Below are 19,682 nucleotides of genomic sequence, written 5' to 3'. Positions count from 1 at the left end.
CGAGTCAGACTCAGGAAAAGGGCTCACAGTCCTCCTCTCCCAAGCATTCTCCTCGCTAATGTCCAATCCTTGGAGAATAAGATGGACGATCTTAGAGCCAGGATTAGTTTCCAACGGGACATTAGGGACTGTAACATCCTTTGTTTGTCAGAAACGTGGCTTTCGTCCTCGGTCCCGGACACTGCTGTAATGCCGAGTGATAACTTCTCTGTCTTTCGGACGGACAGAACAGCAGAGGCCGGTAAATCCAGGGGTGGAGGAGTGTGTTTCATGATTAACAAGAAATGGTGTGACCCCAGGAATATCTCCATTCTGTCGCGTTCCTGCTCGCCTCATCTGGAACATCTTTCCATTATCTGCCGCCCATTTTATCTGCCCCGGGAGTTTTCATCAATCATTGTTACTGCTGTGTACATTCCACCACAGGCGGACACTGGCTTGGCTTTGTCTAAGCTTCACGATGTGCTCAGCGGCCACATTAACAAACATCCTGACGCTGCCTTCATCATCGCGGGGGACTTTAACAAAGCCAACCTCAAGCAGGTCATGCCGAACTTTTATCAACATGTATCCTGTCCAACTAGAGGACCAAACACACTGGATCATTGCTACACTCAGTTCAAGGATGCCTACAAAGCCCGCTCACTACCGGCTTTTGGCAAATCGATAAGGACATTCTCCAATCAGAAACCGTGGGTGGACAGAACAATCCGTGCCGCGGTTAACACACGCACCGCCGCTTACAATGAGGCTCTTCTGTCTGGGAATACGAGCGAGTACAAAGCATCGTGCTATGCTCTCCGACGCGCAGTAAGAGCCGCCAAACACAGATACAGAGAGAGAATTGAGTCTCATTTCCAGCTCAACGACTCTCGACGGATGTGGCAGGGACTGAGGACCATCTGTGACTTCGGAAACAAATCCTCCGCGGAGGTGAGAGCAGATCCGTTGCTGGCCGACGAGTTAAACATCTTCTACGGCCGCTTCGATGGCAACGGCGGCGGCGCGTTTCTGCCGACCAGCGCGTCTGGAAGCAACAGGCAGAGCAGCGATGATCCTGTAATCACCGTGTCGGAGGAGGAGGTTCGGAGGGCGCTAAATAAAGTGAACGTCAGGAAAGCAGCCGGACCTGATGGGATAACCGGCCGTGTTCTGAGGTCCTGCGCCGATCAGCTCGCTGGTTTGCTCACTTCTATCTTTAATGAGTCCCTTGCTACCGCCGTGGTTCCCACCTCATTCAAAAAGTCCATCATTATCCCTGTGCCAAAGAACAATAAACCCTCTTGCCTGAATGACTATCGCCCAGTTGCCCTCACATCTATAGTCATGAAGGTTTTTGAGAGACTTGTAAAGAGCCACATTTGCTCCTCCATCCCTGATACTCTGGACCCTCTTCAGTTTGCCTATCGCCCAAACAGATCCACGGACGATGCCATTTCTCACGTTCTCCACTCTTCCCTCACACACTTGGATAGCAACAATGGAAATTATGTAAGGCTGCTATTCATTGACTATAGCTCAGCTTTCAACACTATAGTCCCCATCAAGCTGGCATCTAAACTCACAGACCTCGGCCTAAACTCCTCACTCTGTGACTGGATTCAAGACTTCCTCACCGGCAGACCTCAAGTGGTGAAAGTTGGCCAGTTCACCTCAAACTCCATCACTCTGAACATAGGAGCCCCACAGGGCTGTGTCCTGAGTCCCCTGCTCTACTCTCTCTACACGCATGACTGCGTGTCCTCTCACAGCTCCACATCTATTGTCAAATTCGCTGATGATACTGTGGTTCTGGGCTTCATCTCCAACAACGATGAGACCGCATACTTGGACGAGGTAGAGAGACTCACATCATGGTGCCAAGACAACTGTCTCTCTCTGAATGTGAGCAAAACTAAAGAGCTGATCATGGACTTCAGGAAGAGACAGCAGCAGCCCTACACTCCTCTTATGATCAGTGGGACCCCTGTGGAGAGGGTGAGCAGCTTCAAGTACCTTGGTGTAAACATCTCCGAGAACCTGACTTGGACTACACACATCCAAACACAGGTAAAGAAAGCCAGGCAAAGACTGTACCATCTGCGACAGCTGAGGAAATTCAGGGTCTCACCAGCAATCCTGAGAACTTTCTATTCAGGGACCATAGAAAGTGTATTGACTCAGTGCATCTCAGTGTGGTATGGAAACAGCTCCAATCAGGACTGCAAAGCACCACAGAGAGTTGTGCGCTTAGCTGAGCGCATCTCAGGGTCTGCTCTCCCCTCTCTGCAGGACATCTACCTCAAACGCTGCAAAAATAGAGCTGTCAAAATAATCAAGGACTCAAATCACCCTGGTAACCAGCTATTCACTTTGCTTCCATCTGGCAAGCGCTTCCGTAGCCTGATGGCAAAAACTGAGAGACTTAGGAGGAGCTTCTTCCCCCAGGCCATCAGGCTCCTAAACTCTAACTCTGTGTCATAACATCACTTGACTCCATGTAAATATCACCATATCAATAAGCTATTCATAATTTTTCTCTACCTCATATTGCTGCTATTATATACCCTGTACAACTTTTTTGCACATTATTTTGCACATTCCTCTTAGTACTATTTAAGTCAACAACATACTGACCTGCACATTTATATTTATATTTTTTATCTATCTTTTTATTTTATTCTTTTATTTTATTTTATTTTATTTATTTATTTTTTTATTTTATTTATTTATTTATTTATTTTTTTCTACTTTTCTTCTCTTAACCTGTTAGCGTTCACCAGAGCGACCTCGCACTGAACGCTCTTTGTTTGCATGTGTCATTGTTTTCTAATAGAATAAATGAAACGGGACAAAGTTAATCTTGTCAAACTATATATCATTCTGAGGGTCTAAGCCTCAAGCATCGACGACAGATCGCTGTTTTTCGATGGAAAGCTTATAAGGAATTAGTGGCACAAATTTTCTACATTTGTGTAAGCAGTACACATCCAAACACGCAGAGTAAAAAAGCCGTACGTACCTTTATCATTGTACTAACGAGCCACAAACGCGTCCACTGCTGAAATCCCAGTTTAGTTAGAGAGGTAAGGGTCCACAGAACAACATACCAGCGAGCACTTTTAGTCCAGCGAAACAATAACGTTGTAATAAGGATGAATATTCCTTTGTTTACGTTTCATTTCTTCAGAGAGTTATTGTTCGCGTCCGTTATGGAATAAATTACGCTCAAAAACAGCGTCTTGGTGGTAAAAAAACAAAACGATGTTACAGCATACGGTTTTACAAACATAATGAGACCGTCTACGGAAAAAAAAGTCTCAGAAAAGCGGAATATAGATTATTTGAATTTGGCGCTCCCTCCAGCCAGCCATGACGCACGCTGTGACACGCACGCTGTCATCTGAGTGGGGCGTAACTTAGCGATCTGCTTCATCCATAAAAAAACTGTTTTTTTTTTCTTCTACATTTTTTATATGTGTGTGTGTGTATTGTGTGGGGAATGTGGCCGTGTCTGCATGATTATAATATGTATGGACGCACATCAGCGTGTTTATTAGCGACTCTATGACGGCTATCATTGTGATTCATTGATCAGCTATTATTGATTATATGGCCCATCTGTATGATCATCATCTGAATGGAAGCACATCAGCGTGTGTTTACTGACTCTATGACCATGTCTGGCAATATCACTTCACGTCTGGCAGTGATATTTATCATTGTAATAACGAATAACGAAGAATACTTCAGTATACATACTATATACAAAGCATTTTTTTTCTATTTTTTTTCCTTTTTATTACTCAAATAATTATTTTTGTATTTTTTAGTGCTCAAATAAATCTGTCTATTATTTTATAATTGAAAAACTATGCAGGAACATGTATAATGACTAAAATAGCTTGTATAATTCTGCAATCCATTTGGTGGTTATTTTTCCTCAAACAGGGGGGTGGGGGGACTATAAATAGTTTCAAAAAAAATATTGCAGGAATCTCATTTTTCATGGTATCTTCTTCAAATTTGAAATATGAACTCATGAGACACGTGGCTTTCGATCCATTACTTTTCTGGATTGCTCCAGGACTTATTTCATGTATTTGTATATGAAATAAAAAAAAACATTCAGTGTGGAAAAATATTTTTCAAGGCACGTCAGTGCCTATAACTTTTTATCTTTTTGAGCATTATCAACTCTGGATGATAGATAGTAAAGCCCAGAGTCTCTTCTTTCCAAAGATACCGAATTTGTTTGTGTAAGCACACTTTGTCACAAACTGTTACCATTTTAATTTAGGTAGGTTATTTTCACCTGCGAGGCCACAAATGGCAGTGAAGGTTAACAGGTTAATATTTGTATACTTTATAATTGCATTGTCCTTGGAGCGGACCTGACCTACATTTCACTGCTGGTTATACTCTGTATAATTGTGTATGTGACAAATAAAACTCTTGAATCTTGAATCATCTCTGCACCTATTCTCCTGACCCTGAATTAGAGTTCATTGTGGAGGTAGTTGCTTCCAACACGGGCATCGGAGCTATACTCTACTGCCTCTGTGATGAAGTAGAGTCGCCCCAAATCGCCCCAAGCTCTTCCCCTGTGCCTACTTTTCCCGAAAACTCAACTCTGCAGAGCAAAACTATGATGTAGGAAATCGGGAGCTCCTAGCCATGAAAGCAGTCTTTGAGGAGTGGCGTCACTGGCTGGAGGGGGCTAAACTTCCCTTTGTAGTCCTAACTGATCATCGAAACCTTGAGTTTCTCAGATCGGCAAAACGACTTAACCCTCGGCAAGCAAGGTGGTCCCTGTTTTTCACTCGCTTCAAGTTTAAAGTAACCTATCATCCTGGCTCAAAGAACTCCAAGGCGGACGCTCTCTCCAGACAGTTCCAATCTTCCCAGACTCCTCCATCCAATGAACCTATTATTGGACCCTCTACTCTCATCCTCACTCCCGTTTAATGGGACATCATGACAGAGATCGTGGAAGTCCAGAACAGTGAACCTCCTCCGCCAGAATGCCCACCTGACCGCACTTATGTTCCTCTGAATCTTCGTCAACGTGTTATGCAGTGGGTCCAACTCACCCAGCTCGGGTCATCCAGGAATCACTGCCACCACTCAACTAATCTCCAATTGCTTCTGGTGGCCTACTCTCCAACTGGACATCATCATCATCTTGGTTCACCAGTGTGTCAACATCTCCAAATCCTCCACCAGCGCCCAGCAGGACTTCTTCAGCCGCTTCCCGTTCCCCGACGTCCCTGGTCACACATAGCCATAGATTTCATCACTGAGAACTCAGAAAACTATACCATGATCCTCACAGTAATCGATCGTTTCTCCAAGGCATGCCGTCTCATACCTCTAGCCAAACTCCCCACAGCCTTTGAAACAGCCAAGATACTTCTGGAACAGGTCTACCATTTTTACGGACTCCCCGAGGACATTGTTTTGGACCGGGGCCCTCAGTTTATTTCTCGAGTTTGGACCGCTTTCTGCCACCCCCGTTCCCCTGGGACGGAGAACCCTCAGAACTCCCTGCCATAAACGACTGGTTACCTTCACCTTTATTTATTTATATAGCGCTTTTAATAATACAGATTGTGTCAAAGCACTTAACAGTATCAAATTGGAGGATATAGTGTCAGTAATGTATAATGATAAGATTAAACACTCAATTTTCAGTTAAAGGCATTTCATTGTTGAATTCAGAGATGTCATTGTCTAGCTCAATTTAGTTTAAATAGTATCTGTGAAATCAAATTGACGATAATCGTTAGAAATTAAGTGTCCCCAACTGAGCAAGCCAGAGGCGACAGCGGCAAGGAACCAAAACTCCCTCTGTGACCGAATGGAGAAAAAAACCTTGGGAGAAACCAGGCTCAGTTGGGGGGCCAGTTCTCCTCTGGCCAGACAAAACCCGCAGTTCAATTCCAACCCCAGCCAAGTCAGATTGTGTAAAGGGCTTATCTGATTTCCGTGGTCTTGTCCCGATGGGGCATTTTAATATAATTTAATGTATTTGTTATATTTGAGTTTTATTCATTATTTGAAGTTTTTCATTTATATGATTTATTCATTTGCTATAATTGTAATGTATAGTTTAATGCATTTATTGTTTCTCTGTCTATTTTTATAATATATATTTGCTTGTTTATTATCATTTTAATTTATAGTTTAATGAATTTAATATATTTCTGTTGTATGTATGTGTGTATGTATATATATATATGTATATATATATATATATATATATATATATATAGTGCCCTCCAAAAGTATTGAAACAGTAAAGGCAAAATTGCTCTATTGGCTGTGGAGTCAAGACATTTACAAATATGATTAAAAGATGAATATGAGACAAAACTACAGAATGTCACATTTTATTATTGGGTAATTCAACAAATAGATGTTTTACCAGCTAAGAAGTTCAGCACTTTTAGAGTTTCTTTCCCCTATATGATGTTAGCATAAGTATTGGAACAGTTGCCTCACAGGTCTTTCTAAGTGATCAGCTGTGTCCTGTGCATTAATTCTTCAGATATTAAAAGCAGGGAATGTGCCGTATCAGTTATATCCATTACTTCTGTATTCTGAATCTTGAATTCGATGATGACAAGGATGAAGATGAGGGAACTGACTTTGAGAGAAATGCAAGCAATTTGGATGCTAAAAGAAAAGAGGAAGTCAATTAGAGGTATAACAAAAACAAAGGCCATGGAGAAATCAAGAGTTTGGAAACCACCAGCAACCAACAACGACCTGATCGGCTGAGAAAACAACAGTAGTTGACAAATCATAAAAGCTGTGAAAATGAACCCTAAAAATCACCAACAACTTCCAGAAAGCTGGGGTGATGCTCTGACAATTTACTGTCCTCAGGAGACTTTGACACAGAATTACAGATGCTACACAGCAAGATGCAAACCTCTGACCAGCACCAAAAATAGAAAGGCAAGATTAGAGTTTGCAAAAAGCTTGATCCCAAGCATACAGCCTCATCTGTAAAGCATGGTGGAGGTGGTGTCATGGCATGGGCATGCATGTCTGCCTCTGGAACAGGCCCTCTCAACTTTACTGATGACTTAATGTATGATGACAGTAGCAGAATGAATTTGGAAGGGTACAAAACCATATTGCCTACCAATATTCAAGAAAATGCCACCAGATTAATTGGGAAGTGCTTCATATTGCATCAGGACAATGACCCAAAACACCCAGCCAGTTCAGTCAAGGAATTTATAAGGGCAAAGAAATGGAAAGTCTTAGATTGCCCAAGTCAACCTCCAGATTTAAATCCAAATTAACATGAATTTCACCAGCTGAAGAGGAGAGTAAAGGCAGAAGCTCCCCAAAACAAGCAACAATTGGAATTGGCTGCATTAAAGGCTGGGAAAAGTATTTCAAAGCATGAGACCAAGAGTCTGGTCACAGACTCACTGCTGTGATTGTGTGCAAGGGATTCAACTGTCCCAATACTTATGCTCACATCACTGAGCTTGCCTGAGTTGTGTTGGTAGAGGTTTCGCTGTTGAGCATGTAAGCCCGTTGCTCCATCCAACGTTGTCTGGCTGCTTCTGGGGTGTCGACTGGTTTTAAAGGATGCTCCTCCCTTGGAGGGGTCTGATGATGCGTTGCATCAGGCAAAGAGTCAGAGGTTTGTCCTTTGCAGTATTCCTCAGTTGAGTTTTGTTCAAGGAGCTCTTTTGCTAGAGACAGCAGCTCTTGAAACTCAGAAGTAGGCGTGTCCAGCTGTCCTTGTGCAGCATCCGTTTGGCACCTGTGTGAAGGGTGTGGAGGAGGATGATGTGGGGGACTGTTGTTGGACATGCCGTGGTGTTCGCAGGACGAGGATGGCCTTTTCCATGGGCTCTGCCAGTGGTTGGTCTGGAACCTGGGTATGTTGCCATGGTGACAGCTCTGTCCTCCGCTGACTTGCATTGTGGCAATGCTGGGTGCCTTCTGGTGCCCGTTTTGGATTCTGAGTTGTGCAGTTCAGAATCAGTGAGGTCTTACAAACACCTTTGGTAGAGGCCTTGTGCTTGTTAAATTATTATTGCTGAGGTGTTTTTCCTGTTCTCATACTGTACTCCCGAAGGAGCATAGTATGGGGATTATTTTTTTCTCCTCTCCTTCCTCATGTTATGCTGTATTCTTCTTCTCTATTGTATTTCGTTGCCTTGTACCCACATGTGCAATGACAATAAAGTTGAATCTAACCTAATCTAATAAACCTCTTTCTTTCTGCAGCTGGAGAGGTTTTCAGGAAGCTGACTTGTGAAATGTCAAACAGAAGGCTTTGGCTCCCCCCTTCGTATCTGTGTACAGGAGTGAGGGGATTTGCACTGCTGGCTGTGTGACGTGCAGCGGGATGCCTTTGACTTGAGTCCATGCACAGTTGGTAGGACTGTTTCAGTTCTCTCTGAACCATGTCAATCTCCTCGTTAATGCTGCAGAATTGCTGAGTCAAAGTTTGGACTTCAGCTCTGGCTGCATGCAGATGGCCTTCTAAGGCCTTAGTTCTGGTGTCCCTCTCGTTAAGTTCCACATACGCTGTGTTTAACAGTGTCTTTGTGTGAAACAATTCTCTTTCCAGGTCCTTTTCTGTTGGCTTTTTCACTCTGTGCTTGGGGTGCAGCAGCTGTTAGAGCCTCCTGAAGACTGATGATTTCCTTCTGTTGCGCCATTCTGTAAGGTTCTTTGCATCCGTTCTGTGCCTTTTCTAGCTGAGTGGGTCTCAGTTCCCTGTAGAACTCTGTGACGGTGCAGGCCAAGAAGATGATGATGCTATTCAGCTCCTGGTGGTTCAGGCTGGGTGTCAGGTGTCCACTTGTGTCGCAGTGTCTCTGTTCCTTTCTCTGCCATAGCAGGTCAGTGGGTACTTTGGGCTGAAGGATGTCCATCACAGTGCTCTGTCGGGTTTTCAGGTGGTCCTGGTGAGCTGGCAGGGCTGGATGTCTGTGGAATGTCTGAGACACACTGGCACACTTGGGGGAACACCAGAGAGTGAGAGGCAGAAGGCAAGTACGTACAGAGGCGTTAGGCTATCTGTATGGGGAACAGCTCTGTAGGCCATGTAAGGTGTGAATAGCTGGTGAGGGGCAGCTAGTGAGGTAGGGTGCTAAGAACACAAGTAGAGGTTTTGAGTAACTTTTTTTTACGGGGCTGTAAGCAGGTGTCAGCTGATGACCTGGCTATACGTGTGGTCAAACTATTACTCAAGGCACTGATGGTTCACAGGTTTGGTCACTATGAAGGTATCAAATAAACAAAACTGAAATAAAATCAGGAAGTTAAATCGAAAAGGAAAAGGAAGAAAGAGGATTTTACCTATTTAGTTTTGCTAGGAGATATGGCTGAGCAGGTGTTACTTGTGGGTGATGCTGCAATAGACTCATAAACCTAGGGTTATATTGTTACCTAAGCTAGCAGGGGACACACCAAATACCTCATAGTCAAAAAGAAAAAGAAACAATGGGAAGTGTTTCTAGTTCTATCTGGGGCCTACATTGTGTTGAACAGTAACTGCACTTCAACGTACTAGGCCTGTCACTGAGGAGTGAGGAGGGGCAGAGGGGAAACAGGGATTAGGTTACTAATAACCTGTACAACTGATTAAGGAAGCAACAGTTGCTAGAACTACTGTAATCCTATTCAAAGAGGGAAGATGGTGATGGTAAAATTACTAAAATAAGGTAAAGGTGAAATTAAAATGTCCTAATAGCTTTAGGAAACTAAAAGGAATTTAAAAATTAAAATAAAATAAATTGATTTAATTAAGTCTCAGATTTAATTAAAAACAACTTAGCTGAATTGGAACATTCAAGCTAAACAAGGGTAAATAAATAAAACAAAATCAAAGACAGGTATAATACAGTCAAAATAAAAATAACACAAATAGAACCAACATATGTGAGGAGGGGCCAACTAGAATCTCAACAGAACGTGATAGCACAAACAGGAAATGAAACCAAGAGTGAGGGGGAGAGAGAGAGAGAGAGAGAGGAGTGGTTCCGACGCTACACTTTACACTCACACAGTGTCAGTTAGTCGGATGCTAACAGCTAACAGTTGAGGTAAAGGGCTTAGTTAGCTTATATGCCTGCTCATCTGCTAAAGAGTTAGCTTTGGCTACACTCAGTTGCTTGTTTACACAAGGGTCTGTGACGTGTGTGCTGTTATCAGATCAGAAGAGGCTGCTCTCAACTCCCGGGGACGTTGCTAAGAGACCGATGCGAGTTTACAACACGTGCAAGTGGAGCCGAACTTGCACCGCTGTAAACATGCATGGGCACTCACGTGCAGTCAGTTATGACGCATCGCAAACAACTCTTTTTCACAAATCAAAACAGCACATTCACTTCACAGACAATGGCAATTACTAGTTAGCTAGGCTAGAATTAGACCATTAATTCGCTATTCAATTGCATTACTTCGCTATTCAATTGCATTACTTCAATTGCATTACTACAATGATATGCGAAAGTTACAAAAAGGCCTTAACTCTGGGAAGATGAGGAACATCGCTCAAATCACCATTTAACTAAATATACTGTAGCAAGATTTCTTCATTGCCCAGTTTTAATATCACTGCAAGTGGGATTGCTTCGCCACACAGATTAATTTGTGCTGCTAATCTGAGATTTGTTCATCAGAGAAGATTTACACCTTTAAAGATGAAATGGGGATTTCTTCGCCCAAAATCAGATTAATTTAGTCTGGTACCATCTATACGGGCTGCTAATCTGAGATTTCTTCATCAGAGAAGATTTACACTCTACTAACAACAGAAATTAGGATTTCTTCGCTAATATCAGGTTAGTTCCTTATCGTACAATTTAAACACGCATTATAGCATTGATAAACGTTCTACTGCTCGTAGTAAGGTGCATTCAAGCTATAGTCTATCTGATTAGATCAGAAACTGCATGTGTAAGACGTTAATAAAATTATGAGACAAACACACAAGTTTGATACTGAGTCTGCTTGCAAATAATGTTTAAATGATTGCCACCGTTCTCCACCATTTCTGTAACAATTTATAAGATCAAAAGGGAATTGTATATAAATAATTACCATTAATTATGATTAATTTACAATTATTTATATCGGCTGACAGTAATAACTGTCGCAGAATTAAATTGCCATCAACTGATCTGTCTGTCCAGCAAACATTCAGTGTAAGTTCGTATCAACTCTAAGAAAAGGTATTTCCTCGGCCACAGAAAATACTTTCCTATTAATGCATTAAGAGCATTGTAGCAAGGGTCAAAATCGTAAAGGGACATTAATTTGCAAGGCAGAACCAGAAACTCATGTAATTTGTTCACACAACTTTTATTAACTAAACACTAACGCAAACTAGTCTAACAAACAAACATACATACGTACAATCACTCATACATGGGAAAAGGCTAAATGATAGTTGATGGATGAAGCCATCAGGAAAACCAGAGAATGCAGTTATGGAGAAAGTCATTTAACCACCTGAGTAAAACCATCAGCGCCGTTTATAACGGGGTCTATAACTTATACTAAACCTCTGTTTCGTTTAGTTAAATGTTATTCTTGCACTGCCTTTGGTCGGGTCGAGTGTTCGGAATGCAGTCTCCAATGCAAGTCTTAATAGTTTCAAAGTTTTGGACTCCCGATCATGTTCTTCCGGGTTGAAGAGTGATGAATTCCAAAAATGTTCTCAGGTAGAAATGTTCTTCCAAGTTTTGAATGGAAAAAAGCTAGGAAAGAGATCATGCTGAGGTCCAAGGAGCTTGGTTGAATGGAAAGACAAGGCCGCAAAGGCCTGGCACAAAAACTTAGAGGGTCAGAAAAAGTTCTAGCTCACATCCTCTTAGGATCTAACAAAACCGCAGATTGCTTGGGCATCTCTGAAGTGGGAGCTTTATCTGCTATAGAGGTCACACCTCTGGGGTGTCAAATACCCAATGGAGTCCTGGATTTTTGGAGGGAAGGTTTTATGACCCTTTGTCTCTGAACATGGTAATTTGCATAGGTAATTCGCCTGGGTTAATGCACAAACTTCTAAAGATTCTTAGGACACTAATATGTTGCATAGGTATCGACATGTAATATTCACTCTCAATTAGATCATCTGAAGACGAATTGATAAAAACTAAACATGATGCAGCTAAAGTGATATTGACTAGTGATCTATCATAAGCATGCAGAAAACAGTGTACAATACACAAAAACATATACAAGAACAGTAATTCAAGATTCAAGATTTTTATTTGCCACATACACAATTATACAGGGTATAACCAGCAGTGAAATGTAGGTCAGGTCCGCTCCAAGAACAGTGCAATTATAAAGTATACAGATATTAAGAAAAAGAAAAGTAGAAAAAATAAGAGAATAAAATAAAATAAAAGATAAAAAATATAAATATAAATGTGCAGGTCAGTATGTTGTTGACTTACAATAATAAGAGGAATGTGCAAAAAAGAAATGTGCAAAAGTTGTACAGGGTATTTAAATAGCAGCAATATGAGGTAGAGAAAAATTATGAATAGCTATTGATATGGTGATATTTACATGGAGTCATGTGATGTTATGACAAGGAGTTAGAGTTTAGAGCCTGATGGCCTGGGGGAAGAAGCTCCTCCTAAGTCTCTCAGTCTTTGCCATCAGGCTACGGAAGCGCTTACCAGATGGAAGCAAAGTGAATAGACGGTTACCAGGGTGATTTGAGTCCTTGATTATTTTGACAGCTCTATTTTTGCAACGTTTGAGGTAGGTGTCCTGCAGAGAGGGGAGAGCAGACCCTGAGATGCGCTCAGCTAAGCGCACAACTCTCACAATGACCTAAAGATATGCGTATTCATTCAAAGAAGGGTTTTCTATTAATTAAGTAGAGAAGAGTCCATTTCTCTTTCCTAAGGGGCAAAGAAGTGAGTTCCCGCATTCCTTTGAGCAATAAAACAAGTCTTATCAGATGGGTTGCCATCAAGTTGTGTTTTTTTAATGAGAGGCTTAATAACAGCCAATTTGAAGGTTTTGGGGACATATCCTAATGACAATGATGAATTAATAATAGCCAAAAGAGGATCTATGACTTCTGGAAGCAGCTCTTTTAGTAGTTTAGATGGAATAGGGTCTAACATACATGTTGTTGGTTTAGATCATTTAACAAGTTTATACAATTCTTCCTCTCCTATAGTAGAGAATGAATTGAATTGTTCCTCAGGGGATCTATAGTGCACTGATGCGATACTGTAGCTGACGGCTGCATGATTACAATTTTATCTCTGATAGTATCGATCTTGGAAGTAAAGTAGTTCATAAAGTCATTGCTGTGCTCTTGGGAAATGCCAACACATGTTGATGCTTTATTTTTCGCTAATTTAGTGACTGTATTGAATAAATACCAGGGGTTATGTTTGTTTTCTTCTAGAAGAGACAAAAAGTAATCAGATCTAGCAGTTTTTAATGCTTTTCTGTAGGATAGGGTATTTTCCCGCCAGGCTATATAAAATACCTCTAGTTTTGTTTTCCTCCATTTGCGCTCCATTTTCCGGGCTGCTCTCTTTAAGGTGCGAGTGTGCTCATTATACCACGGAGTCGGACTGTTTTCTTTGATCTTCCTTAACCTGTTAACCTTTGCCAGAGCGACGATTATTCTATAATTCTATTATTCTATAATTGAAAAACTATGCAGGAATATGTATAATGACTACATTTACATTTAGCAGACGCTTTTATCCAAAGCGACTTACATTGCATTCAAGTTACAGTTTTACATTTTATCAGCTCTTGTGTTCCCTGGGAATCGAACCCATGATCTTGGCGTTGCTAGCGCCATGCTCTACCATTTGAGCTATAGGAAAGCTAAAATAGTTTGTATAATTCTGCAATACATTTGGCGGTTATTCTTCCTCAAACGGGGGCTGGGGGGACTATAAATATTTTCAGAAAAAATATTGCAGGAATATAATTTTTCATGGTATCGTCTTCAAATTTGAAATATAAACTCATGAGACACGTGGCTTTCAACCCATTACTTTTCTGGATTGCTCCAGGACTTATTTCATGTATTTGTATATGAAATAAAAAAAATATTCAGTGTGGAAAAACATTTTTCAAAGCACGTCAGTGTCTATAGCTTTTTATCTTTTTGAGCATTATCAACTCTAGATGATGGATAGTAAAGCATAGAGTGTCTTCTTTCCAAAGATACCTAATTTGTTTGTGTAGCACACTTTGTCAGGAACTGTTACCATTTTAATTTAGGTAGGTTATTTTCACCTGTGAGGCCCCAAATGGGGGGTGATGGGTAACAGGTTAAGCGTAAAGGAGCAACTGTATCTAAAGTGCTAGAAAAGAGAGAGTCCATAGTTTCTGTTGCATCATCAAGTTTTTCTGCGCTGTTGGATATGCTGAGGAATTGAGATAAATCAGGAAGATTACTTACAAAGCAGTCTTTTGTGGTAGAGGTGATGGTTCTACCATACTTGTAACCAGGAGTAGAATTTACAGTTTTAGTTATATGGAGTTTACACAAGACTAGATATTGATCTGGGATATCATCGCTTTGCTGCAGAATTTCAACACCACTAACATCAATTCCATGTGACAGTATTAAATCTAGAGTATGATTTCGACAATGAGTAGGTCCGGAAACGTGTTGTCTAACCCCAATAGAGTTCAGAATGTCTATGAATGCTGATCCTAATGCATCTTTTTCATTATCGACATGGATATTAAAATCGCCAACAATTAAGACTTTATCTGCAGCCAGTACTAACTCAGAAAATCAGCAAATTCTTTAATAAAGTCTGTGTGGTGCCCTGGTGGCCTGTATACAGTAGCCAGTACAAACATCACAGGGGATTTATCACTAACACGTGTTCCTCTAGATAATGTTATACGCAGCACCATAACTTCAAACGAGTCATACTTAGCCTGCCCTCCAAGAAATACTGAGAATATTGCCATAAATTGTAGTAACACCTGCCCCTTTACCTTTTGGACGTGGCTAATTTGTATAGCAGTAATCTTGGAGGGTGGACTCATTTAAATTATTGTATTCATCTGGTTTTAGCCATGTTTCTGTCAAACAGAGCAAATATAGATTATTATCATTGTAGAATATCAGCGACTGAATCAGACAAATTTAAGATGCGATCAGAACATTGAAACATGAGGAGCTGGAATTCCACAGAGCCTCAAAGCTGTAACAGGACAACGTCATAAATCTGTCCAAATCCTAGCACAAACTAGTCTGAAGCAAGCAAACTAACCAGCAAGCCTCTTTCATTGAACAGCTTACAACCTTGAGACAAAAGAACACTTATTGATAATTCCAATTCAGGAAGGAGACTGTCAAATTTGGGGCAAGTAATCAAGACTGATGGTCACATGTAAATCTGTAATAGAAAATCACGAGCTACAGACTCTCTTGGGCAGGTCTCCCACACATACAAGACAAAGACTTAGACTGGAGTTCCTTAGGAGACCTTTTAACCTCTCTCTGGTCGTCACAGAACATGCCTTCGTTCTCCATAGAACTACACAAAGACTTTCTTTTTCATATGCACATAAAATCATCCTAAAAGGACATGTCTATGCAGAACCCTATATTATGTTTGTAACCCACATATTAGACTATTATGTTTTAATCAAATATTATGTATGTCTTTTTAATCATTATTGAATAGCCAAAGGATTCATATGCGTGTTTGGTATGTATAAGTTTGAAAAATCATGCTTTAAATGTTAATTCCAATCAATTCTTTGTCAAATGTAGTCTTGTTATAGAAATCATGTTCAAAAATATACTTTGCAAGAGCCTGTAAAGTTCGGACTTCTGACTGAACAGATAGCATGTTGATTTATTAGTTGGGTGGAGGAACAGAGCAACACCCCAAGCAAGGACAGTGTCTAATTGGTCAAGACGTCCAGATGGGACGGTCTGAAAGCCGAGCTTAAAAACTCAGGACACCATCAAACTCTCACTTGGTCCTCTCCCTTCTCCTCTTCTTCTCTTTTGCCACCGCGTTTTGATGCTGCTCTTTGAGCGTGCTCTGGCCCACGTGCCAGCTGCTAGCACAATGAGAAGAAAACCATCTAGTCTCATTACCTCCTTTTATTTGTATTCTTTTACTTTAGTTTCTTTTCTTTCCGTGGAGTTCCGTGTTCTAATGTAAGTTTGCTGCAAAGTTCAGCTCCGACTGCACTCACTTCAAACTTCAGCCAGACCAACTCCGCATTTTCTGCCAGCGCCCAAGACCTCACTTCAAAGACTATTGAACTTCCAGCCAATCAGCAACTTCGGGGAACCCCCTGTCTGCAACAACGACGACACAAAGGAAACCCCTTAACACAGGCAATGCAAGCAAGTAACACCTCCAGGTTCTAACTGAAATGTCTTTAATATAAATTTTAGCCTCATTGAGAAACTCAAAGTGAGGGTTAAAGAAGTGATTGATGGTTGTTCAGGTCTAAGCAATTGAACATATTGCTGTAAACTTGGGATTTCACATTTTCATTCTCTTAAACTCATCCTTTCCTTACTTTCTCTCTTTCAGCAACGTGTGAATGTGTGAATGCTTGTGTTCATGTGTTAGATTAGTTTATGTCTTAGGTTTATATAAATAAAATCTTATTTATATTGAAAAGGGAAGTATCTTGTGTTTTGTGCTCACAAGTTAATGTCTTAATCTGCCGATCTTGTTACTGTGCTATTTAATAGTGTTTTCACTATATTTTGGATTTTAATATCCAGTACAGAGTTTGTTATATGGCTGGTTCAGTGAATCGCCATAACAGTGAGTCTTGTTCAAAATTCCCTACAAAATCATAAATGATTCCCTTTGAGCTAAATTAAACTATTTATTTAAATTACATATTAATATTACGTTTTTATTATGTTACATCATTGATCAAATCGGTTACAAAAAGTGCTTTTGTAGAAAGGGACCTGATATTCAGTTTTATTTATTGTTTCTCTGTATTGTAAAAAAAAATTATTTGTTGAACATCAATTAAATTGTTACTCTTAATTTGGTTTGGACGTTTTCTGTATTTTCTAGTTCGGGGAACAGACACAGTCTCTATAGTGTGATATCTTGGTGAAAGAGTCTCTGTGTGCTGAGAATTTACTGACTTCTGTGACATGAGGTGGCTTGCACACGGTCGGTTTAGCCAGTCTGTCTACTTCCTGACCTGGGCCCCAGTTAGTCAAGAACAAACTCTACGACTGTGTGCCATATTTCTAGAGAGAAGAGCGGCACCATCCCAGGAGGGATGAAGACCATCTCTTTTTAACAGGTCAGGTCTGTCCCAAAAACTTGTCCAATTGTCTATGAAACCTATGTTATTCTGCGGGCACCACTTAGACATCCAGCCATTGAGTGAGGACAGTCTGCTATGAATCTCGTCACCCCGGTAAGCAGGGAGCGGGCCAGAGCATATTACAGTGTCTGACATCGTACTTGCAAGTTCACACACCTCTTTAACATTATATTTAGTGATCTCCGACTGGCGAACATCATCACGTGAATAACAATCTTACTGAATTTACGTTTAGCATTAACCAGCACTTTTAAATTTGCCAGGATGTCAGACACTCTGGCTCCCATTAAACATTGGACTATGGTGGCTGGTGTCTCCATTTTCACATTCCATACAATAGAATCACCAATTACTAGAGCACTTTCATCAGGTTTCTCAGTGGGTGCGTCACTGAGTGGGGAGAACCTGTTTGATGTTCTGATCGAAACGGAAGAGTGGTGTTTTGACCCACGACTAGGCCTCCTCACAGTCACCCAGTTGCCCTGCTGCACGGGCTCTACCGTAACCGAACAATGTACAGGACTCCCTAAACTAGTCGCATCCAAAGCAGTATCTACAGCCCTCACATTCTTACTGTCCTCAGTTAAAGTTTGGATGCGTGTCTCTAGTTCTAAAATCTTCTCTGTCAGCCTACCTATATCCCTGCATTTATCCCATGTGAAACCCTCATCGCCGACAGAGAGTGATAAATTGTACATGTGACATGAAGTGCAAATAACAAGAGAAGGAGAGGCCATTACTCACCGTGATAGATGAATGATTCTCTTACCACTGTTGTTTGATGAACTTGTGAGTTCAAACGGAGTGAGAGAGAGATGAAACGGAGCGAGAAAAAAGAAAACAATAATAGGCGTGAATAGAAACACGAGTGGAAACGCGAATGACAAGCTAACCAGCTAGCGCACCGTTTTAGATTAAAAGCGAACGATCAAATTAGTCAGATTAGTTTAATAGATAATATCAGAAATATGGAGGGAATTAAGTTATATTTTATCACTTTAAACAACAGAGAGTGATAGTAAGATAGAGTTTCAGCAGAAAATCGAAGCTACACGGAACTACAATCACAAACCTCTCAGCAAACCTCTCAGCAGGATTACAAAGAAGTGAGGAGACATGGAACGCCGCTCATGTACATCTCCAACGAGCTATCCGCAGGGTCAAGGAACAGGCAGACCGATACAGAAGGCCAAATCCTATTTACACTCCTGGACAATGGGTCTGGCTCTCTTCGAGAGATCTTTGCCTCCGGGGCTCATCCAGACAAACCAGCCCCTTGACCCCTTGGAAGGCCTCGGCGTCGTGTTCCTCCTCGCTTCAGGAGCCGCTCGCAGGGAGGGGGCTCTGCCACAAATCAGACCTCTGTAGCTCTCTCCGATCACGGTCTAACAGGTCAGGTCTGTTCGATCAGAACATCAAACAGGTTCTCCCCACTCAGTGACGCACCCACTGAGAAACCTGATGAGAGGTCACCCTCTCCGGAATTCTAGTTCTCTTGGACTTAATTTCCCATACACCCCATGCCTGGGACTGATTACTTGCACAGGTGTTTCCCCTTAGCTTGCCTATTTAAACAGCATCCAGACACTTAGTATTCGCGAAAAGCAATACACATTTGTAGCTTTTTTTGTAGCACATTTGTCTAAGCTGCCGCAAATCACACAAGAAGAAGAAGAAGGTATTCACGAAGTCTTGTTTTACCACGGCTAACATTTCTGAGCGTTTGTATCCTGTCGTTTGATTTCTCTGTGTATGATCCTGGACTGTTATACCACTCGTGATTCCCTGCCGCCTGCCTTTGTGACCTCGTTAATATATACTCTCTGTGCCCTGATCGCTGCCTGCCCGACTCAAGCTTGGTTTTTGTTTACTCTTCTGGATTATCTCTGTTGTTCCTGTATCGCCGATCGACTATTGCCTGTTTTGACTCTGAGATTGTTTCAATAAAGCTGCAAATGGATCCGCACGCTTCTGACCACATCATTTTATAATTTTGTAGGTATAGTTTGCCATGTCTTTGTTTGGGTTTTAGATTATTATTTATATCTGTGTTTGTTTTTAGGGTTTCATGCAACCCCATCTGTTAGGAGGAGAGTTCACACACTTGGAGTTCCCCACAAAGGTGCAACGAAAGGAGGTGGGCAAGAAAATGTTGTTCCGGGACTTCACCATGACTGGCTGGTGAGGATATTACATTTGCTGTCATATTCCGTCACAATTGTGTTTGTTTGTATACCAGGAAATATTGCTTCCTTTATTATAAAAATCAAAACTTTGTTTTATTAAACTGTTTTCAAAACTCAGTTGTCCAAATAAAATCCAACCATATTTATTTCTAATAAATTTATGGTCTCCTCCAGGAGAATTTTTTTCAGGGGTTTAAA

General features: G+C 41.2%; 1 protein-coding gene across 1 annotated transcript in view; it reads left to right on the top strand.

Moving 5' to 3' along the window:
* Positions 1 to 19,682, top strand: part of LOC306858989 (protein phosphatase 1H-like) — a gene marked incomplete at both ends in the record, with an annotated part of 160,843 nt that overhangs the window by 89,055 nt on the left and 52,106 nt on the right. The window contains one exon of the mRNA XM_079399807.1: positions 19,361 to 19,479. Within this exon, the coding sequence (XP_079255933.1) occupies positions 19,361 to 19,479 (119 nt within the window). The remainder of the gene's footprint in view (positions 1 to 19,360; positions 19,480 to 19,682) is intronic.

This window comes from Barbus barbus (genome assembly GCF_936440315.1).
Source record: "Barbus barbus genome assembly, chromosome: 39".
NCBI lineage: Eukaryota > Metazoa > Chordata > Actinopteri > Cypriniformes > Cyprinidae > Barbus > Barbus barbus.
Note: the sequence above shows the minus strand (reverse complement) of the source record. Positions and strands in the feature narration are given on the sequence as shown.